This window comes from Myxocyprinus asiaticus, chromosome 39, assembly GCF_019703515.2.
Source record: "Myxocyprinus asiaticus isolate MX2 ecotype Aquarium Trade chromosome 39, UBuf_Myxa_2, whole genome shotgun sequence".
Lineage (NCBI taxonomy): Eukaryota > Metazoa > Chordata > Actinopteri > Cypriniformes > Catostomidae > Myxocyprinus > Myxocyprinus asiaticus.
In genome coordinates this window covers 20,499,109-20,522,998 of record NC_059382.1, presented here as the reverse complement: position 1 = coordinate 20,522,998, position 23,890 = coordinate 20,499,109, and the positions used below count along the sequence as shown (strand labels likewise).

Sequence of the window (23,890 nt, the reverse complement as noted above, 5' to 3'; positions counted from 1 at the left end):
TTGGTTTTAGTGCCATGTGCCTCCATGCAGTAAAAAAATTGCCAATTTCCATTATTGACCACAAATTCATGGAGTCTGGACACAGCCATATGGAATGCGACAGTGTCCATGCAGCTATTGAGACAGCCAGAAAGAATGTGCCTGTGTACAGTCCAGATGGGTACTACACTCTTGTAAGGATGGCGAGGAAGACCATGCCATTCAAGGTGATTGAGCTTAGTCACAGTGACTTTCTGGATTTCAAGTCCTTTTCATCACACATGGTCCAAAACAAAACCAAAGATGCAGGGGGAGAAACAGTTTGTTGATAGAAAATCAAGTGGCTGCACTACACAAAAAAGGATCCAAAAGGTATTCAGTTCAAATATGAACTGTCTGACCAAGCATTTAAAATGATTGAAGTTAGAAAACTGGAGACCAGAGGTTATCATGGAATGGAACCTAAAAAGTTATATACAGATATCCATCTGGGATCACTGCTGTGAAAAAGAAAGACTTACTTACACTGTGCACAAATGGCAGTATCCTGCAGTCTTTTGTGGACTTCTACCAGGCTTTACAAGTCAGCCAGTCAGAGTAGGCTACTATCTCATATACAAATCCATCTGAAATGTTCTTTATGACACACATTGTTTTTGTTATGTTGTCATGTCCTCAATATTCAGTAACCTATTTCAAATGCTCACTGTTCTGGAGCCTACTTTGAGTTGGTAAATGGCAAAATGTTATTAATTAGTTGTTAATAATAATTAGTTATGCAATTCATTACTTCAGTACCATTCAGTTAATGGTATTTGATATCATATTTTTAAATTATTACAAAGGCATCTGTAAAGGCTTTTCAATCGCCCATTTGGCCAAATTGTTAAGTGGCTGGGATTACTATTTTAGTACAATTAATCACATTCAATTAACTAATTTGATGTAAGGTTTTATGTGATATTTTATTTTATCACAATAGCTTGTTATTTCTTTTAAACTCATTTATGTAATGCTTTGTTCATATTGTCACCAGATACACCCATGTTTTTATATACGAAATGGAATGAAACATTGGTGCCAAAAAGGCGCATGTGAATGTTTTTTTATTATTTAAAATTTTTTTTTTTTTTTAAATAATAATAAATCTGAATAAATGTTAAAATAGTGTTCAATAAGTATACTGTCATCCATGTGTGTACATATTTTTATTATAAAAGATTGAAATCAGTACACGAAATCAGATCAAACTATGGTAATTTTTTGTATTGGCCCTCCTGTAAAGTTGGTAAAATGTCACTTACGCCCCTCTGGTTCTCACCCCACCTTCGTTTCTTCGCAAATCTACGTTTCACCATCAGCGAACGTCAGCGTCCAAATTTCGCAATTTATTTCATTAACTCCTTGCTGATATAATGCACTCAACATCCATGCACTATATAAGTATAAATGAATGAGTGAGCGATTTCGGACACTCAGGAAATGTGCACTCAGTAACTTTTTGCTTGTGTCTTCTTGGACTTACAGTGACACCTAGTGGTGTGGATGTAGCATCATTAAAAATCAAGAGTTTTTAGTTACAGATGCCATTGTAGAAATTCACTATTCACAGTCAGCCATGATTAGTTTAATCCAAGAGTGAAAGTGGCCAATAACAAGACGGTTACTGAGATTAAGCGAGTCGTTTTCAGCTGGTTATGTGATTCTAAAATGGCAGCCCCCATGAGGGCCCCCTGCCCCATGTAGAATAAAACAGCTTTTATAAGGTTACTGATATGACTAGAGTCCTCATCTCATGTGAGCAGTCATGATTTTATACATACTGAATGTTTCAAAATTACAATTAATTTCTTTAGGAGTAAAACTTTTTTTAATGGGGGAAAAAATTACTGAGCGCACCTTTAAATAAGATTATTATATATATGTATGTATGTAAAAAATGCCACCCCGCTGGCCCAACGGCAGAATCCAGTGAAGTGGTGAAGGTATCTGCACGTTCATCTATTTCGTGCTCGTGTGGCTGTAGCATCATAACTATTTGAGTTAGATAAGACCAAATCTGACTCCATTAATAATTTAATCTGACTCCAATTATATAAGACCTCAAATTTAGAATGAGATTCTTCTTATTATTGATCATTAATTGACATCTTATCTAGATTTGGATACTTGATTATTCTAGTCAATTCTATACTTTTAAATTGCACTCGTTGGAATTCTGTCGCTTAGGACCTCGTGTCTTGTGTCGGACGCGTGCACGAGTTAAAGAATGGTTACTACCGCAGCTTATCTAGTTTTTTTTTTAATAGTAGTTTTGCTTAGTTTCTATAGATCTGTATACACTTAATTAATGTAATATTATCTCTAGACAGAGGTAAACGACTAATACTATTTGGATAAGGCCGACCAACATACCATTATCCAAATAGTAGTTTTGTTTAGTTCTATAGTTTCTCTTTACACTTAACTAGAATAATATTAGCATTAAACAGGGGTCATGACTAATACTATTTAGACTGTTCGATCAACATTACGTTGTCCCAAATAGTACTTTATTTAAGCCTTTACAGTCCATAACACTTAACTAAAGCCAAATGTTAATCAAAAAGCTAAGATCCCGGTTGATGTGCTTCATGCGCCATCAAAAACCGCATCTTAGTATGTAATCAAACTTATCACAGATTTGCAGTAACAAGAATTTAATGTAATCTACTAAAGCCAATAATTTCAGAATAAGTCAGAATAGAATCAAGTTTAACAATTTATTAGTCAGGTAAATATGTATCAAGGCAATTACATAATTAATCAATTCAGAAATAAACAATACACAACATCTAATTCTCAAAGATTAATCTTAAAGGTAACAGATTCATACCTTACTTCAGCAAAGTACGTAGTTTGAAACTATGGGGATCTCTGGCTACAGAAGATTTCCAATGAACAATGTGCTAGATTTCCTTAAATACCCAGACCACAACCAAATGGAATGACAATAAGATGAATAGGGGTTGAATAGGTTTGGAAGTCCTGGGGTCACACCTTATCTGCATATAGGAGGTAGGCACGCCCCCAGAATTGGTCAGAATTCCTCTAAATTCTCAAAACTGTGTTATCATGTATTTTACAGTTAAGGTAATGAGACCTTCGTACCAGTCACACTTTTCAATGACCTTTTCAATGATATGATAAATGAATAGTCATACATATAATTAGGCATTTGTTACCTATAAGATTTAAGTGTGTTTTAAGGTGATTTTGACATGAGGAGGGAGTAGGAGAGAGAACAGATGTCGATAGACAACAATGAGGAAATTCTTGCTCAGTTGGATGTGAGATGGTATCTTTGCAAGAGAGTTTCTGTGCTGATTTTCTCATAGATCATACAGTTGCTATATTTGCAGCCCTGGAGAGTTCTGTCCTTTGAACGCAAACACCTCGGCACCCCGCATTACATATACTGTATATAAGAAGACAATACATTTGTTTTTACAAAAACAGCATTTTAGTAATCTCTGAAACACATTAATGACGTTTATATATTCACTCAACTTGTAAATGTACAAAATAAATCACATAAGCACTACACCAATACATTAAGGAACTAAATTAATATTTTTACAATAAACATAAAGAAATCTATACCAATACTGTTTACAGTATGTTCAATACGGTAATAGCATTCTTATTTTATACAGTAAAAATGTTCTAAATAAAGGTTGAGTCTGCACAAACTTGGCTTTGTGTAGTTTGGGAGCATTGTTGCATGATATATATTGACAGTTAGTAACAGAATTCTGGTAATTCTGATAATGGTTAAAGGAATAGTTCACCCAAAAATGAAAATTCTCTCATCATTTACTCACCCTCATGCCATCCCAGATGTGTATGACTTTCTATCATCTGCTGAACACAATTTAAGATTTTTTGGTCTATACAATGCAAGTGAATGGGTGCCAAAATCCACGTAAGGGCAACATAAAAGTACTCTAGATGACTGGTGGTTAAATCCATATATTCTGAACCGATATGATTGGTGTGGGCGAGAAACAGATCAATATTTTAGTAATTTTTCCTTCACTTTGACTTTCTCCTTTTTCTGTTTTTGGTGATTCACATTCTTTGAGTCTTCATGCATATTGCCCCCTATTGGGCAGGGAGTAGAATTTATGATAATAAAAATGACTTAAAGCTACACTATGTAACTTTTGGCCCTCTAGCATTTAAAAAATAAAACTGCATGTGTCTTGCGGAAGGACATTGTTTTGGTAATGACGTGAGTTGTGCTTCGGCTCTGCTTCTCTGTGTGGATGAATGTGGGTCAAGGCACCGGTGTACACATGAATACAGGACATCTTATCAGAGCGAATGGACAAATAAATAACGAAAGAAAGGAAAAGATGGATAACTGAAAGCATCTGAGCAGGTAAGTGCCATATCTTATGCTGTTGTTTTGACTAATTGGAAACACTGATGTTTTGAAATAAATGATGTTACTAAAGTTAGGCAACGTTTGTTCACATTAGACACAATGATTGCTAGTCTGATAAGGTCAAACACTGTAAAGTTTTTATAACTGCAGGATATTCTGGCCAAATAGACCACGATAGTAACTCATTTATAGATTGTCATTGTTACCAACCAGTGGTCAACATCATTTCAAGACTCACATGTCCTTGGCTAGCCTAAGACTAAAGGATTTTTTTATATAAATGATTGCGTTATAAAGAAAAATACACATGTGCTAGCAAGTGAAAAGATCTGCATCGATTACAGTATTATTATTGTATTTTATTACACACACACAGACGAATCATAAACCATATCAAACTATAAACCATATCAATAAAATATCTGTTGAGAAAGAAAAAAGCTATCTCTGGGTCGCTTTTAAATCCTTTCAGATCTCTGTGTTTTCGCCACCTCTGAAAAGCCAAGCCGATGTTGATTCAGATTTTATTACAGACTCTGTCTTCTCTTTTTGCTTGTAGACTCTGCTCTGTTCAGGGTTTCTTTGTTTTTACAACCAGTGATTCCCTGGATGTTTGCCGTTTTGAATGATCCATGGTCAATTTTTCTCGTTCGTTGTGACAACACACTTTCAGCTTCATGCTACTCCCACACCATACATACGCTACAGTAGCCGGAGGTTATTTTCTCTGTGTACGGATATGACATGACACGCTTGAGCGAATGACATATGTATGCAATTTCCCGCAAAATCCAACATGACAGCTCTAAAATATAAATCAAAGACATGGTTTGGAAGATGGATTTTTGTTGCACTCTCTCATTAACATTTTGTTATTTTTTAACAAAAACAAGTTACATAGTGTAGCTTTAAATATTGATATATTTCTCACCCACACCTATCATATCGTGTCTGAACACATGGATTTAACCACTGGAGTTATATGGATTACTTTTATGCTCCCTTTATATGGATTTTGGAGCTTCAAAATTTTGGCACCCATTCACTTGCATTGTGAAGACCTACAGAGTTGAAATATTTTTCTATTGTTCTGCAGAAGAAAGAAAGTCATACACATCTGGGATGGCATGAGGGTCAGTAAATCATGAGAGAATTTTCATTTTGGGGTGAACTATCCCTTTAAGGTTACATTGGAGTACTGAGCGTCATGATTCGCTCTCTAAAAGCTTAGAAGGTCACTAAAATCTAATGTTATATACTCTTACAGTATACCAGTGATCTACAAACAGATTTAGTAATGAAGTTTAATTTAACAAAAACTGTTTACGTCATATACTGTAGTATGTCTGTCTATGATGCAGTATATGATTACTCATTGGATGTTAATATTGCAAGGAAATAAATAAATATGTGACTATCCTTGACTGTATTCTAATTATAGAAGCATTATTGAAAGACATACCATCATGTTTAACTTGTATTCTTTTGTTTCCTACTTTACATTGTTATTTATATCCTTTGCAGCTCGTAGAGCAGATTTCATGGCTGTCTCAATCCAAGCATGGGGTCTAGCTGTATGCTCTCCAGCAAAGTAAATCCTCTTCTCATGCTGGACTAGAGGCTTGTCATAGTCACTCATCTGAAATGGAGTGGAGATGGCAAAGGCCCCATGGCTATAAGAATCCAGTCCCCACTTTTTCACAATGCCTCCGGTGCAGAGATGGCGAATGTGTTCGCCATGGATCTTCACTAGGTCATTCAATACCAGAGCCTTCAATTCATCATCCAATAGAGTCTGGAGAAGTGCAGCATCATCCGAGGAGGTGTAAGATGCTAACACAGCCCCCCCTGATGTCCCAGGGAAGCTATGGCTGGGGTAGTGAATGAACCGTGACGGCAGATCTGTAATGCTCTTCCCACCCTTAATGCCATCATCATCCTCCCAGAACTTTTTGCTGAAAATTAACACCACTTTTGTTGAGCTAGCATAGTGCAGTGAACGCAGCGCCTCCATCTTTTTGGATGATAAAGGGGGGTTAAAATCAATGAAGAGCGTTGCTTTGGCCGTGGCTGTCACTAAGACATAATCAGCAGTAATGTTGGTCAGAGTGGAGGGGTTACGCCAGTCTTGGTACGAAACTGTCACATTGTTCTCCATTTGATGGATGGCCTGGACTTTTGACTTCTCAAGGATTGTAGCATTTAGTGAAGTGTAGAATGCGTTCGGAAATGAATCAAAGCCACCCTTAAATTCATAATACCTGAAAAAGTGTAAAGTTTGACATCATTTGTGCACTCAGCTGTAATAAAGGTTTATAGCATAATGTTTATTTTACATGACATGTAGAAGCAACTAGTTTGGGGTAGTGACCATAATATCTTACATTTCGTTGTTGCTTATATCAGACTGAATGTAAAGCATTTCAGTGAGGGCTGTGTAGTAGAAGCTGTTCTCGTTTAGAATATCTCCAATCATTCGCAAAGCTCCTCCACTCAAATTTCCCACATTCACTAAATATTCCTGTAGCAGACCAGATTTAATGATTAATTATTATAATTGGACATTAAAAGTTAACTGTAAATAAAAAAGTAAATCTGACGACATATTACAGATATTACCTTAACAGAGTATGAATCATATGTCTCCAGCATTTTCTTACAGCCCATTTTCTGCAGATCATCTTTTAACTAATAAAGACCCATAACAGAAAAAAGAATGAAATTATCAACTGAAAATAGGAATAAATTCTGATTATTGAACTATATATATATATATATATATATATATATATATATATATATATATATATATATATAAAAGAATCAGTGTTTTTTTTTTTCAATAATACCGTGTTCTGACTCAGTCCCACTCATTTAACCAAAATATCCAAATAAATTCGCTGGACAGGTAGACATGTTTTTAAATGAGCTGAAAGTCTTTTTTTTAACGCACCTTGCCCAATGCCATATTAAAAAGCTGACTGGCACTTTTCCCCTTCTCCCATTCATTCAAAGGGTAGTTCAGAACATCTGGGTTCTGCATTACGGTGTCGGTTTTGTGACGCATACCATTTATAAAATAGTAAGTATTGTTGTCTTCCTGCACAAATGTCCCGAGCTTCAGGCCCAACTGTTTTGCAACTGTTAAGAGAATCCTTTGAAGAATATGAGACCATTAAAACAGGTTAATCAACTTCATAGTTCCAAGCAATTTACAAATATCATACAAATGTCTTCAGCTCCACCTTGTAACCACTAGAGATCATTGGTTTCCTCATGCTCATCTGAAACCATCATCAAATCATTGTATTTGGTTACCATTATCCTCCTTGTAAAGTCTTGGCTGTTGTAAACTGCATAGCTGTGACTATTCCTAGCACTCCGGGTTCTGATTTTGTCCTTGCACACTGGTTTTTAGATTTATATTGTCTGTTAAACATTTTGGATTGCCAGTTATTTGCCTTTTGACCCATACCTGCAATCTGTTGCATTACCCTTTGAATAAATATCTGAACTTGGATCCTCACTCTACGCCAGCTGCATTACAGTGTAACACTGATTATTATTGTACTGTTACCCTCAGAAGTGTCATGATGTGAATAAGGTCTAGGGAGATTTGAGATTTTGACATTATCTTACTTGTGAAAACTTGGGATCCTCATGGCTCCGAGTTCTGCATACCAGCCCTCTTTCTGATCCCTATATGTGTAAATTCTTCCACCTATACGTTTACTGGCCTCAATAATTGTCACCTAGAACAGCAAAGAAAAAAGAATGAGCAACAGAACAACAAAACTGACAATCTACAGAACAACGCTTTATCTGAAAAGAATTTAAAGGGCTATATTGACCAATTATACTGACTAGTTAGTACTTTAGATAAGTGATTCGATGACACAACAGACATAAAATAAACATAATCATGCAGTGCTTTTCCATCCAAAAGAATCCCATATACAGCAATATTTCAGTTTTTACAACATGGTTATGTATGTAACCTTGATTACATTTCTATCACACACAAAAAAAAAGAAAAAGTATTTCTTCCTCTAGTGTATATTGAGCTGACAAAACCCGTGTTGTAAAGTGTGGAGTTGTCATTTTGGATCTAGATGAAAGTACAAGTTCTTATGAATGGTCACAACCTCATGACAGAAATAAAGAAATTCACAAATATCTATGTCTTGCATCTTCAGTGGAAGTTGATAGGGGAATGTCAGGGACAAAAATACTAATCTTATGGTAGTATGTGGAAGGAAAAAAAACACATCTCATATGTTTTTGCACATCTCTTGCAACTTGACTGAGAGACAGTACTTTTCAGTCTCTCCACATTCACCATTTTTATGTTTATAGAGCCCCTACTGTTTATCTTTATTTCCTTTGGACCATTTAATTTGGTGTCTGCATAGTTCATCTATATGGACTAAAATGTATGCCATAGACAATGAACTTGTGCTAGCTAAGAATTGCAACAAGATTAAACATGGTGAATACAGATGATTCTGAGACCTTGTGCCCTGCATCCTCCAGAAACTTAGCTGCAGTAAGTCCAGCAGCACCTCCACCAACAATTATGACATGCTGAGGAGCCTTCGTTGGAGGGAGACCCTGCTCCACTATCCTCAGAAGGTCATCATAATCAGAGTCTTGTAAACATTTGAAAAGGGGATCGTCTGAATTTCCATTGACTTGGTACGTGAGAAACAAGATCAGGACCATCATTGCAGATACTGCAGACAAAGAATTACAATGTAAAACAGTACAATAAATCACAAGGGTTTTCTGGACAGGACAGAGAGATTTTGACCTTATTCACAGCTGCGCCATGTTTGTTTGTTTTTTTACGGGAAGGAGGCTGTGAGGGATAGATGTAGCCTACAGTCTCATCAATTTTTTTGCAGTTTAAAGTGTTTTTGGACAAAACATTGAAAAACTATCACTCAGTAGATAAAAAAAATAAAAAATAAATAAATAAAAAAAACAGAGGGAGCTTTATTCAGCTTTATACCGTGGTTGTCATTGAAGACATGGTAATCCCTCGCAGCCTCGTTTTCATTCCCGTTACAAATCAAAGATGGCGCTACTGTAATGGTCTGTAAGTTTAGAATTTTTGTTTAGTGTACTACTAAAGGTTTACGGTTTAAAACTTCATCATCACATGGTCTGACACATTAGGCTAAATTATTTAAAATCTACCAACATATAACTCCACATAAATTGTACAAAGTCTTATAATAAAAAAAAAAAAAATGAAAGAAGAAAAAAAAAGAGCTTTGTTTGCAAAAGGGGAAATAGAAAGCTGAACAGCAGCAAAGGATGCTTCTTAAGTGCTGCCAAGATTTCTATAACAAAGTTAAAAATATCGAATAGATATCGAAAGTTGTGTTGTCCAAAGAAAGATGTTATTTTCCCATTTACTCAATACAGGTACATTTCTCCTCATGTGACGTGGTTTCGGTTTACTTTCTTTTGCTGGTCTTTTTATGAATGGGAAAGCTGCACACCTCTTTTTTTGGTGTCACAAATTAGCATTTATGCCCCCGCAACTGATTCAGACAAACAAACAAACAATTTAATAAACCAACGGACATGTCACTTGAATACTCACAGTATTTACACATGGTCAAGTTTAACATTTTGAAGGGAGCGCACCAAAAGCCGGAGTGTCTCGCACATTTTCTCTTGCGCACTGTGGAAAATGAAATCTAAGGAAAAACAGAGACACTTGGGTTTATGGAGAAGATGTTAAAGTTTTTCCAGCTGTGCAACAAAAACACATTTTTGGGATGAGCTGATATATCACTATATAAATTACAGACTAAATAACTTTCACAAAGTTAAAAAGACACTCACATCTACTATAATAATTTGACCATTGGTTACTCACCTTCATAATGGAGAAAGTGGTCCAATTATTTTCTTAGCCGCTATATTTGAGTTTACGGAGTAATTCTTAAAGTGGAATGATTGAAGAGACGAAGAAGACGGATGAACTTACTGGACAGGCTATTCTAGCTATAAATATGTCTAATTCTCTCTCAGACTAATGAATCATGTGTGGGCTCCTTTATTGTGCATGAAATATTTTCCCACACAGACTCAAGATTCAACCTCACTGAACAAATTAGATTAGTGCGCTTTAGTATTCATTAACATACCTCATTTCCGCCAGAATCAATCATTTCTAATCACTCATTTATGAATTTATCCTATTGGCTAAGCCATTCAGCTTTTGTGTTGTAAAGTTGCTCATCAAGTTGGCAAAGATTTGCTTGTTTCTTCTTTTTATGGAACCATCAAAATCGCATGCAAATAAAAAGTTGAATCACTTATGTCTTGCTTTTACCAATCTGACTGTTCGTCTAGGCCTATAGGGTGTAGTCCCGTTTTATAGCTACTCGTAGAAATCGAAAGAATGAAGGTGATGCATTAAAGCCACAAACTTTCCGAGGTTGGACATTATGATTGCTGTAGGCAAAAGTAGCCAAATCACATGTTTATCTCTTTAATTGGTCAACATGATACAGACAGCTTCTTTACTCTTGGTCACAATCATTTTATTCCTATTAACCCAATTCTTCTGTCTCTTGAGTAAGATCAAAAGACTGCTCACGGTCTGTGATTTCTATCCAAATGGCCTCTTTCCTTATAAGGAATAATGTCACAGGATTAGGAGCAAAGGCTGGAGCATGTGAACATGTCAAATCCAGTCTGCAAGTGACATGCTGATGACCAGCACGTCCCACAAAGAGTGCAATGAAAGCCATCTGAAGCCATTCTATTTTATAAATGCTTGATTGTGAACAATAATTTTAGTGTTCGTGGTATAATCAGAATTCCGATGTCGGAATAAATGATATTAAAACGCTGGAATAAAAAGGGAAATCGCTGGACGCAAATTGTTTAATAATAATAATAATAATAATTGGAATTGGAAATAAAAGTGAATCGAAATTATTGCTGCTTATTTGCAGTTGATCATGTCAATTCCTAGACACGAACCGTTGTTATTGAGACTTGAGAGACAAAGCTATTTGCTGATTCATATCCGCCCAGTCGAATTTTCTATAAAGTCTTGGTTTAATAAAGGTTAATATATCTTGTGTTAATCGTAGGCCATTCCTATTGATAAAAGACTCTTATTGGCACAAGCTGCTGGTACAGAAAAGAAAAAAACACATTGCAATTCAGGCCCGGCTCCACAGGGGGGCCTGGGTGGGCCTGGCCCACCCAATCATGAACTTGGCCCACCTTGAGAACTACACCTACACCCACCCCTCCAACTGTTCGGCCCACCCAGAGGGTCCTATGGCCCACCTTACATCTTAGAGCTGGAGCCAGGCCTGTTGCAATGCTATTAGATAAGATATGATGAACATCTGGCAGAGATCAAATCTCTTCCTTATTCCAGGTGGGAAATAGGCTTAATGTAGTTCTAAATTACGGAATTTAATAAAAGGTGCATAAATAATGAACCAACTTTTGATGCTTGAGTTTATCTCGTTATTTAAATAGTGGAAACAGGTGATAAACGATAATATGATAAACAGGTGATATATTTTCTGTGTAATAAATGGGCCCTCGTGATCTATTAATCACATTAAGGAATGATGGGGGAACAAGCCATCACACAGTGATAGATTTGTGGAGAAAAGACTACTGTTCTTAATTTGAAGTTCAAGGGTGGGTTAGACCCTTAGAGTAAGATGCCTTGGGGTAAGAATTGGGGCAAAAGACCCCATGGCATGTTGTTGCTGGTGTTATTATTATTATTTTATTTAATAATTATTATAATTTATGGGGCCATTGGTAAAATACCAAGATTTAGACGTACATTTCAAACAGCTTCCTCATTCATTAATAAAAAATTGGCCAACTATGTGGAATTCAAGCGTAATTCATAAAACTATGGCATACCTTCCATTAAAATAAGGGTATTTAAAGATGTATATATTTATAGGTCTGTACATTATTCATATTCATTTAACGATCAGAGGTGCATGTTTAAAGATCGAGACCGGTCTACAAATAAAAATGCAGAGACTCTTCACGAGAGAATAACACATTCAGAGTGCAAAACAAACACACACTCACACACACACACACACACACACACTTATACACACACAAAAATGAACTGGTGAGACTATAACATTTTTTGAGCATTTTTTGTAATTGTTAAATAAAACAAATAAATCAGCCACAATGCTAAACACAAGCACTCAGAAATGAGGTGGTTGAAATTGCAAAATGTTTACTCTGATTCTTCTGTTTTATACTCTAATGGAATTTTCACAAGTGTTTTGCAGTTCAGTTCTGTTAACTGCAGAAACTGACACTTCAAATCAATTTTAAAATGCTAAACTTTGACAAATAATAGTTTGACAATGTATATAATCCAAATACATAACTTGTGATAAAATATAAAATTAGGTTACAACAAGCAATTAGACTACACAGTAGGTGGCTGCATAGAACACTGCAGCCATCTACTGGTTATTATTGTCACAACATTATTCAAGTCATGTTATTTATATTTTATTCACCAGATGGCAGCAATATGCCTCCAATATATGACACATTCTCACATTTTCTTCATGTTTCAACTTATAGAATTGTAGGTTTTTACTGTTCTAAAGTTTCATAAATTAGCTTATTTGCATATGTAAATTAATGGTACAATTGAGAAATTTACATGTAAATAAGATCAAAATAGCATCAAATCCCAAAAGACGTGTATAATTTTACTGTTATTATTTCAGAGAAGAAGAAATGGTATCATTATAACCATCATCATCATTAAAAAAAAAAAAAAGTTACACTATTGCTCTTTCCGGTCAAAAATGACCGGGAGGACCAAAGGTAGGGTTAATTTGTGAAGACCATAGGAGGGTTAGAGGCCAAACTATAGCCTACTTCGGGTGTCCGATACTGATTGCTTCCCACACAGTATGCGTGATGCAAATTTGATCATCATCAAATTTCATCATCAGCTCATCTCTGTGCATCGTCTGAGCATGCGCTTGCCAGTGACTGAAACCAAGCTTTTACAACAGTAATATTGTAGTAACTATGAAAAGTAAGTTAAGCAACCATGTTTTTTTGTTTGTTTGTTTGTTTGTTTGTTTTTTTGTTTTGTTTTTTTGGTGTAAACCATGGTTTGAATACAGTATACTGTATTATTTCATTTTTATTTGTTTATTTCAGCATTTATACAATTCATGACAGTTCAATGCTTCCTACATCATCTTTTTTAAATGTCTGAAAATTAATAGCCTGAAGCCAAACCTTATTATGCCAACTTTTTTTACCTTTCTAGTTTTATATTCTCTCTTTAAATATTTCCATTTACAGTCCTATTCACAACTCACAAGAAAAAAACAAAGAAAATATAAAGAAAAAAATAAGAGCAAAATGGCTATGTAACATTTATAAATTTAACTTCACCCTAACAAATCAATTATCTGAATCAAACTTAACAAAATTTAGCATTTGATTTAACTGCTTAATTTCCTCATGACACATGGCCTATACATTTATACAGACATATATACATATATACATAATACAATGTTCCTCCAAACCCATTCTTTCATACTTTTTAAACACTTCAATTTTAAACATTCTCTTAATTGTTTTACATAATTTGAATTATTTTTTTTAGCATAAATACCACTGAATTTGTCGTAAAACCATAATAACCACAAAAGTATGATTTTTAAAACCATAGTTTTCATTTTTTTTAATTATTACTGTATTATTGCTATGATTTTACTATGAATATCAAGGTTAAAATATAGTTACTGTAGTAAAACCATGGTAAAGTTACTGCGAGGGCACTCAAAACTTATTGCGAGGGAAAGCAAACTATTGCGAGAAAATGCAGAACTTGTGAGGGCATGCAAAGCTATTTCAGAAAAAAAAATCTCGCTCTTAAGAGCTCCGTAGTGGAGCGATCAGCAATGTGGACAGCCGGAGTATACTTTGGCCTTCAGAGCCTCGTTGTCATTATCGTCAAAAATCAAAGATGGCGCTGCTGTGAATAAGATCTATACTCTGAAAAGCAACCCGGTCGACTGGACAGGGGCCGATTCGGAATGCACAAAAACGAAGTATACCCTTAACATACTTAGTACTTCGGGAAACCCAGCCCTCATTTGTTACCACGCATTGATGCCGTTTATAATGCCAAAATTTCCAGAGACAGAACATTTTAAGTGCTTTTTTATTGGCAGATGCTATTTGCACCTTGGTGCAAAAAATTATATTTACTATATACACCCCAGTGCAAATTGTGGCAGACATTATTTGCACCCCAACCTTGGTGCCAAAAAATGGTAGAAACTAATTGCACCCTGGTGCAAATTGTGTCAGATACTATTTGCACCCATATTTAAATACGAACGTACAGTATAGGCATCACTGCATTGTGTTTATTGTGGTTTTTTAGAGTCCCAAAGACTCACTACACCTCTACCCCTAAACTTAACCTTAACCTTACCTTAGAAAATATAAAATTGGTTTTACTACAGTAACCATGTTTTCACGTGGGAACGAGTGCAATCGACAGATCTCGCCTCAGGATCAAACCCTTCTCTGCACTCCCCGACATTCACCATGACCAAATTCAATGCGATGAAATCAACCTTTATATTAATTTTTAGCTATTATTTTAAGTAGTATTAAAGGAAATATTAAGAATGGAAAAAGAGTGGCAAAACTTCAGATTCAAACCGCGGTCGCTAGGAAAACAGTACACATTCACACAGCGTCTTTACACACCACTGCAGCAACAGCTATAAGTTAGTCTGTCGTATATTTCTGTGGTTCCACCAGACTATTGGGGTGCAAATAGCTGCCATGTGTGGCAGATGCTATTTACACCAGGGCATTTTTTATTTCACTCAGAAACAGGCAAATAGTGAGAGAAACACACACACACACACACACACACACACACACACACAATCAATTCTCATATTTTGAAATTCTCATATTTGAATGCATTTAAGCAACATTATTTCAAAATGGTACCCACATATCCTACACAAATGTATGTGACATCAAATTAACAAGAATTATGTCAGAAGTAACCCAAATGTAATCTAAAAGCAATCTTAAAAATAACCTTAAATATTTACTGTTCAGAAGTAATCTACCCAGCTCTGGCTATAATTTACAATCCTAAATAAAATAAAGTATTTTAAAGTTTTGATAAGCATTTTTTTTTTTTTTTTGTGGTATTGTTAAAATATTCATCATATATGATCATTAATGAGCATTTCAAAACAGAGTTAGTAAAATATATGACTATTCTATAAGTGTTTTAAAGGATTGTTCATGTTCATTTTTCAAATACATTTTACTTCAGGCAGGGACAACTGATTATTAATTACGACCTTTATTTTGAAAAAAAAAAATAAATAAATAAATAATTAAAAAAAAAGTTGAAGCTTTTATTTTGAAACAATCTATAAGAGGATGTAGCGCCGGAAGTTAAAACAATCCACTTGCTTTTGTTGCCACGTTCTCTGCATTTCAAATGTCTAATTAATTCAAAGGTCAGTTCACCCCCTTTTCTGCTTTTAACACCTTTTTAACTTTTAAGGCTTTACACTTTAACGACATAAACGTCAAATTTAACTGAATGGTTGTGCAAGAGGGGGACGAATGCCAATAAGAAAGCCAGAAAGTGTAGTGCTGTCTGTCATACTGGTATAGTTGCAAAATCTAGTGTTTACAGCGGTGTTTAATTACTTATTTTTACAGCTCTAGCTCCTTGGCTTGCTTGTTGGATGTAGTGAAGGTAAAAACTATATGGCTAGTGGCTACTTAGAAACCTCCTTAGGTTGGTTTGCTTGAAAGCCACAATCAAGCCTGTTATCAAGTGTAAAGGTGTAGTTCTTAAAAAAAAAAAAAAAAAAAAACAAAGTTCTGTCATCATTCACTTCCTCATGTTGTTCCTAATCAGTATGACTTTCTTCCGTGGAACACAAAAGAACATATTCAGTCATGTTCAGACATCAGTCATCATTCACTTTCGTTCTATGGAAAAAAATGAAAGGTCACACAAGTTTGGAACAACTTAAGGGTGAGTAAATTATGACAGAAGTTTTGGGTTAACTATCCTTTTAAGTATCCTGTATATATCTTTTAGGTGACTCGGACCTCTGCTGTCTTTGCAGGTTTGATATCATGTCGAAGGTCCCTGTGGGTAAAGTACTGCTTCGAAATGTCATCAGACATACAGATGCCCATAACAAGGCATGTAAACTTTTCTGCATTTCAAAATGGTTTTATCAGTTGAAATTGCTGTTCTTTCTTAATAACCTATTGTTTAACTGCAGATTCAAGAGGAGAGTGAGATGTGGAAGCTGAGGGATCTTGAACGACAAGCCTCATCCACACATTTCCCAAAGCACAGGTGAACGACTGACTGACGGTCACTCTGCTACTGCTACAGCTGCTGTGGCAAAACCCTTCTTTGTTTTCAGCTGCTGATGTCTTTAAGCTTTAGTTACTATGCATAACTCTCACTTAGGGGCCGAATGCATTGTGACAGTCATTTAGACTCTGAGGGGTCCACACAAGACAGACTTGGTGAAAGGTTGTCTGAGAGGGATGAGGAGTCCAGATACTGGACACGAAAACTTTATGAATTTGAAGCAAAAGATCCTGACAGGTACTTCATGCTATTTTGGTTCTTTGTTTGCGTTTTAATCATTATGTTGGCTTGATAAAGCCAACATACTGTTATTCTACAAACTTAGTTTAGGGTTGTTGTTTTTTTAATTTTTTTATTTTCAGAATTCTAAATCCTAGACCAACATTTCTTAAGCTTTCAAGTTACATTAACCAGACTTGGTACAGACCTTCAGACTGTTCTGGCTTCGTGTGCTATGTCTTTTCTATTTAATCGGACTTACTGTTTTTTCACAGCGATTAATTAAATATCTGAAAAATCCTCTAGACTTACATTGATGGGATGTTCAAACTGGCCAAGGGAATGCTCATTAATTCGAACTTACATTTTCAAAAAAAAAAAAAAATTGTTAACCTCACAAAAGGTCTTTGATCTGGTTTAAGTTGTTTTCTTTCTTTGTATGTCTGTCTGTCGGTTTATCTGACTATCTATCTTGCTAGTTGTCTGTATAACCATCAGACTTCAAACTTTTAAAACTAGTTTAAACTTTCAGACAAGGCTTTTTCAAGCCAACATCAAAGCAAACATTTGTCTTGACAAACTTAAAGTATCTAGTTTAGCATGATGTGTGTAGGCACTTCCAGTGAGCATTCAGCCATGTTCTGTCTTCTCAGGTGGGGACATAGTGGTTTTAAGGAACTTTATCCAGAGGAGTTTCAGTCTGATGGGTAAGGTGCAATTATCCTGACACCTCATAATAATCAGCATATTTTGATGGTGATCACATGTAGCAATGATGTTTATAGTTAATATTACTTACCTTTACTGCAGGGTCCAAAAACAACACACCTGTCAATATGTGCAAAATATACTAGCCATAATGATTTCTTATCGGCCATGAATCTTTATTGTGCATTAATTATATATATATATATATATTTTGTCTTTATAATTTAGCTGTTTTTTTCCCTTGCATATTTGTGGCAAATACTTCAGGACATCATTGTGTTACTCGCAGCATATACGAGATGAGCCAATCTCCGTCTCTCAGTAAAATTTTATTTTTACGAAAATGTCAAGACAAACATTGATTTTGTTCTGCATGTGTTTGTTTTGGTGGCTTAATGTGTAGCCAAATGGAGTTCTGGCAAACTTTAGGTATCCTAGATAAACTTCTGATGGTAAAATTTCCTCTGAGGTAAAAGCTGGGTTAAGAGATGTGACAGATGTTTTTCTATTAGGACTATTATTTTTACTTATTAAAGGGAAATTTCACTCAAAATGTTAAATACTGTCATCATTTACTCACTGTCATGCTGTCTCAGATGTATATGACTTTCTCTCTTTTGCAGAACGCAATCAAAGATTAAAATATATATATATATATATATATATATATATATATATATATATATATATATATATATATATATATATATGCACACACACAGTGCGTCCGGAAAGTATTCACAGTGCTTCACTTTTTCCACATTTTGTTATGTTACAGCCTTATTCCAAAATGGATTAAATTCATTATTTTCCTCAAAATTCTACAAACAATACCTCATAATGACAACATGAAAGAAGTTTGTTTGAAATCTTTGCCATGACACTCAAAATTGAGCTCAGGTGCATCCTGTTTCCACTGCTCATCCTTGAGATGTTTCTACAACTTGATTGGAGTCCACCTGTGGTAAATTCAGTTGATTGGACATGATTTGGAAAGGCACACACCTGTCTATATAAGGTCCCACAGTTAACAGTGCATGTCAGAGCACAAACCAAGCCATGAAGTCCAAGGAATTGTCTGTAGACCTCCGAGACAGGATTGTATTGAGGCACAGATCTGGGGAAGGGTACAGAAAAATGTCTGCAGCATTGAAGGTCCCAATGAGCACAGTGGCCTCCATCATCCGTAAATGGAAGAAGTTTGGAACCACCAGGACTCTTCCTAGAGCTGGCCGCCCAGCCGAACTGAGCGATCGGGGGAGAAGGGCCTTAGTCAGGGAGGTGACCAAGAACCCGATGGTAACTCTGACAGAGCTCCAGCATTTCTCTGTGGAGAGAGGAGAACCTTCCAGAAGAACAACCATCTCTGCAGCACTCCAGCAATCAGGCCTGTATGGTAGAGTGGCCAGACGGAAGCCACTCCTCAGTAAAATGCACATGACAGCCCACCTGGTGTTTGCCAAATGGCACCTGAAGGACTCTCAGACCATGAGAAACAAAGATTGAACTCTTTGGCCTGAATGGCAAGCGTCATGTCTGGAGGAAACCAAGCACCGCTCATCACCTGGCCAATACCATCCCTACAGTGAAGCATTGTGGTGGCAGCATCATGCTGTGGGGATGTTTTTCAGCAGCAGGAACTGGGAGACTAGTCAGGATTGAGGGAAAGATGAATGCAGCAATGTACAGAGACATCCTTGAAGAAAACCTGCTCCAGAGCGCTCTGGACCTCAGACTGGGGTGAAGGTTCATCTTCCAACAGGACAACGACCCTAAGCACACAGCCAAGATAACAAAGGAGTGGCTACGGGACAACTCTGTGAATGTCCTTGAGTGGCCCAGCCAGAGCCCAGACTTGAACCCGATTGAACATCTCTGGAGAGATCTGAAAATGGCTGTGCACAGACGCTCCCCATCCAACCTGATGGAGCTTGAGAGGTCCTGCAAAGAAGAATGGGACAAACTGCCCAAAAATAGGTGTGCCAAGCTTGTAGCATCATACTCAAAAAGACTTGAGGCTGTAATTGGTGCCAAAGGTGCTTCAACAAAGTATTGAGCAAAGGCTGTGAATACTTATGTACAAGTGATTTTTTTATTTTATTTATTATTTTTTTAAATTTAAATTTGCAAAGATTTCAAACAAACTTCTTTCACATTGTCATTATGGGGTATTGTTTGTAGAATTTTGAGGAAAATAATGAATTTAATCCATTTTGGAATAAGGCTGTAACATAACAAAATGTGGAAAAAGTGAAGTGCTGTGAATACTTTCCGGATGCACTGTATCTCAGCTCTGTGGGTCCTCACAATGCAAGTGAATGGTGACTAGGGCTGAAACAATTAGTTGACGTTATCGACAGCGTCGACAATAAAATAAAAAAAAATTGCAGACAAAAATTTTCGTTGTCGAATAGTCATTTGATCTCATTTAATGTAACATGAGATCACATTCAACTCTAATGATGACGTGCAAGAGCAGCACTGCAGTTCATGCCTGACTGAGGAGAGGAAGAATTACACAGTCTAGATGCACTCTAAACAGTCCAGGTGATGTAGATTGCAAATTATGAGGGAATTATTTTACAAAAATACAAAATAAGTAAATACAGAAGCACTCCCGTTGTGGAATAAGTGGAGCCAGAGCTCTTTAAAGGAAACACCCCAGCATTAAATCTTAAATGCAGTTATATTTAATGAGTTATAGCTTTATTAAATTTCAAATAATAAATAAGCAGGTCATGTAAATAATTAAAACTCCAAAACTGGCATTTCTCTGTGCGGTCAGCGCCTCTTCTGTGAGTTGCGCGAATGTCCCGATCTAAGGGGGAGAGATTGAAACTGCATCCGGCTGATGCACACTCTGTCTTGGGGACGTTCATCCCTCGAGCACGCTTGCTGCAGCTAGATTATAACGTGATGGCTCACGACTTATTGAATCATAATATATTTGTCACTGTGCATTTCTTATCGTGAAGAAAATTGGCAATACGCAGCTTTATTAATAAGAGAGAGTTTGTTTTTTTGTGAGTTAATGATGGATTGAAGTGAACAAAAAAGGTGAGAGAGGGTAGTCTTCGCCCCATTATACACTGCAACAAAATACATTTTTGTTCTGTTTTTGTTTTGGCTTGTTTTCCAATAGAAATATCTAAAACTCCTTTAAAAAAAAAAAAAAAAAATGCATTCACCTGAGCAGCATATAAGATCTTTAGACTTGCTTTTAGAGAATAAATCTTGAATACAAGTATATTTTGTCTTTACTGCATTCGCAGAAGTTTAACCAAGTGAAAAAATACACTTATATTTAAGATGCATTCCCATGAAGCAAGTCTAAATATCTTATATGTTGCTTCTCAAGTAAATATGTCTTGTTTTGAGGATTCTTTACAATTTTAAACGGAAAACAAGACAAAACATTTGATAACAATTGGATTTTTTGCAATTAATTTCTTTACTGAATTAAACTTAATAAAAAGTATTTTTTCCCTTTAATTCAGTGAATGTCATTTAGAGGTATTTTTAAAAGATGATTTTGTCCTCTTTATTGTTAGTAAGCATGTTTAATACAACCTTTTATGTTGGGGCACAAGCTGAATAATCGGTTAAGAGCTAATGATTAATCGGTGCAAGAATAGCCGAATAATCGTTCTAATAATTGTTCGATTCATTGATTATCAAAATAATTGTTAGTTGCAGCCCTAATGGTGACCAAAACTTTGAAGCTCCAAAAAGCACAAAGGCAGCATAAAAGTAATCCATAAAACCACAGTGGTTTAATCCATGTCTTCTGAAGCTTAATAGCTCCATCTAGTGATCTGAGCATGCATCAAGCACTTGGAAGTGAAAGCTACCTTGAAATCACGATTGTGCCTTATGACTGCTATGGCAAGATGTACAATGAAAAAGGAGTTATATAATGGTCTGTTCTAACCCAAAACCGATCGGATCGCTTCAGAAGACATGGATTAAACCACTGGAGTTGTAAGGATTACTTTTATTCTGCCTTTATGAAATTATAAAAATTAATTTATTAAATTATGAAATTATAAATAAAGTTTTTGTCACCATTCACTTCCATTTGTATGGACCAACAGAGCTGAAATATTCTTCTAAAAATCTTCATTTGTGTTCAACAGAAGAAAGAAATTCATACACATCTGGGATGGCATGAGGGTGACTAAATAATGAGAGAATTTTCATTTTTGGGTGAACTATTCTTTACGTTTCCAGACACTGTTTTAAACTTGCCAGAGCCATTTTATACTTAAATTTGATGTGTGGAAACTGTTTATTTTGGACCCTGCTTGACTAGTTTTTGTAGCCATGCATTTTTCATTTGAACTTTTTTACAATGTCATTAAAAAAATATATATTTATCACAGAGAGAAAGACTGCAGTGATAGTAAACACAGAAGGAAAAAGCACAAGAACAAACTAGATGCTGACGTGGAGAAGAATGCCAAAAAATCGTCTAAGAAGAAGAAAAAGAAAAAAGAGAAAAAGAGGAGGAGGAATGTGGGATCAGGCCCTGAGTCTGGCAGTGATGCGGAGGACAGCGTGAGGAGGAAACAGAGGAGGAAGGGGGGCAAAAGGAAACGTAGAAAAAAGGAACACAAAAGCAAAGAGAGAACAGAGGACAGCAGCACGGAGGACAGCCAATCAGACAGTGCGGCAGGAAAACGGACAAAAACACACAGAAAAAGAGATGGCACTAAAACAGACACACTGAGCGAGCCTCAAAGGAAGAAGCGGAAAAACTGGAGAGTGGCAAACGAGGAGAGATCAGAGGAGAGCTCTGACGCTTGAGTTTTATTTTTATCTACCTGACTAAGTTGACTGATGTGTGTTTGGACACCCTTTTAATTGCTAAAAGGGAAAGTTCACCCAAAAATGAAAATTCTGTCATCATTTAATCACCTTCATGTCATTCCAATCCAAACCCGTACAGCTTCCGTTTCTTCGTGGAACACGAAAACTGATGTTAGGCAGAATGTTAAGTGACAGTCTCAGTCACCATTCAATTCCATAAAAATATGCAATGGAAGTGAATGGTTACTTAGGCTGTTAGTCTCTAACATTCTGCCTATAATCTCCTTTTGTGTTCCACAGAAGAAAGGAAGTCATACTGGTTTGGAACAACATGTGGTTGAGTTAAAGGAATGGTTTACCCAAAAATTAAAATCCTCATGCCATCCCAGATGTGTATGACTTTCTTACTTCTGCAGAACACAAATTAAGATTTTTAGAAGAATATCTCAGTGCTGTAGGTACTTACAATGCAAGTGAATAAATACCAAAATCCATAAGCACACAAAGGCATCATAAAAGTAATCCATATGAATCCAGTGGTTAAATTCATATCTTCAGAAGCAATGTGATAGGTGTGGGTGAGAAACATTGTTTTTCAATGTTTAAGTACTTTTTTTTTTTTATTTTTTTTTTTTACTAGAAATCTCCACTTTCACTTTCACATTCTGTTGTTCTTGGCGATTCGCATTCTTTGTGCATATCGCCCCCTACTGAGTAGGGAGGAGAATTTATAGTAAAAAAAGAAAAGAAAAAGAACTTAAAAATTTATCTGCTTCTCACCCACATCTATACTTCTGAAGATATGGATTTAACCACTTGAGTCGTATGGATTACATTTATGCTGCCTTTATGTGCTTTTTGGAGCTTCAGAATGTTGGTCACCATTCATTTGCATTATGAGGACCTAAAGAGCTGAAATATTCTTCTAAAAATATGTGTTTGTGTTCAGCAGAAGAAAGAAAGTCATACACATCTGGGATGGCATGAGGGTGAGTAAATGATGAGAACATTTTCATTTTTGGGTGAACTATCCCTTTAATGCAGAAGGAAATCATTATTATTTGGGTGACTGATCATTTGCCAATATGTTTATACCTCACCCATTAGACTTTTGTTGGTTTTTGCCACATAAGGTCAGCTTGTCTAATTTTAATGAGGTTTTATATATTTTCTAAATATTTTTTTTAGAAATCTTTAAATAATGATTTTAGTACTTGTAAAACTGAACAAATCTTAACTTCTGCATGAAGTGAGACTCAAAAAATGGACATATCAGGGTTACATTCATTTGTTTATGC

General features: G+C 35.8%; 2 protein-coding genes across 5 annotated transcripts; one reads left to right on the top strand and one right to left on the bottom strand.

Annotated features, from left to right (window-relative positions):
- Positions 1-3,421: 3,421 nt before the first annotated feature.
- On the bottom strand, positions 3,422-10,574 carry il4i1 (interleukin 4 induced 1). The gene is made up of 9 exons (XM_051678782.1): positions 10,570-10,574; positions 10,064-10,116; positions 8,921-9,141; positions 8,048-8,160; positions 7,362-7,563; positions 7,028-7,096; positions 6,793-6,929; positions 5,871-6,669; positions 3,422-3,436 (listed from the first exon to the last, which is right to left on the bottom strand). The coding sequence occupies exons 1-8, from the start codon at positions 10,572-10,574 to the stop codon at positions 5,901-5,903; spliced, it is 1,569 nt and encodes a 522-aa protein (XP_051534742.1). The 3' UTR covers positions 3,422-3,436; positions 5,871-5,900.
- Positions 10,575-15,887: 5,313 nt separating this feature from the next.
- Positions 15,888-23,513, top strand: nkapd1 (NKAP domain containing 1). 4 transcript variants are annotated; one of them, XM_051678905.1, is made up of 7 exons: positions 15,897-15,972; positions 16,383-16,502; positions 16,597-16,675; positions 16,759-16,835; positions 16,953-17,093; positions 17,729-17,782; positions 22,166-23,513. In XM_051678905.1, exons 3-7 carry the CDS (start codon positions 16,607-16,609, stop codon positions 22,587-22,589), a joined length of 765 nt encoding a protein of 254 aa, XP_051534865.1. In that variant the 5' UTR covers positions 15,897-15,972; positions 16,383-16,502; positions 16,597-16,606; the 3' UTR covers positions 22,590-23,513. The 4 variants fall into 4 exon arrangements, with proteins under 4 accessions (XP_051534866.1, XP_051534865.1, XP_051534867.1 ...); XM_051678908.1 differs by having other exon boundaries at positions 15,928-15,972; positions 16,411-16,502; XM_051678906.1 differs by lacking the exon at positions 16,383-16,502 and having other exon boundaries at positions 15,888-15,972.
- Positions 23,514-23,890: the final 377 nt, after the last annotated feature.

Excerpts from the sequence above, each read along its gene's own strand:
- il4i1 (XM_051678782.1), bottom strand. Across the intron at positions 8,161-8,920 it reads TGGAGGATGCAGGGCACAAG|GTGACAATTATTGAGGCCAG; the intron begins GTCTCAGAATCA and ends TTGCTGTTCTAG. Across the intron at positions 7,564-8,047 it reads AGGATCCCAAGTTTTCACAA|GATTCTCTTAACAGTTGCAA; the intron begins GTAAGATAATGT and ends TATTCTTCAAAG.
- nkapd1 (XM_051678906.1), top strand. The coding sequence starts at position 16,607 with ATGTCGAAGGTCCCTGTGGGTAAAGTACTGCTTCGAAATGTCATCAGA. Across the intron at positions 16,836-16,952 it reads ACACATTTCCCAAAGCACAG|GGGCCGAATGCATTGTGACA; the intron begins GTGAACGACTGA and ends ACTCTCACTTAG. Across the intron at positions 17,094-17,728 it reads GAAGCAAAAGATCCTGACAG|GTGGGGACATAGTGGTTTTA; the intron begins GTACTTCATGCT and ends CTGTCTTCTCAG.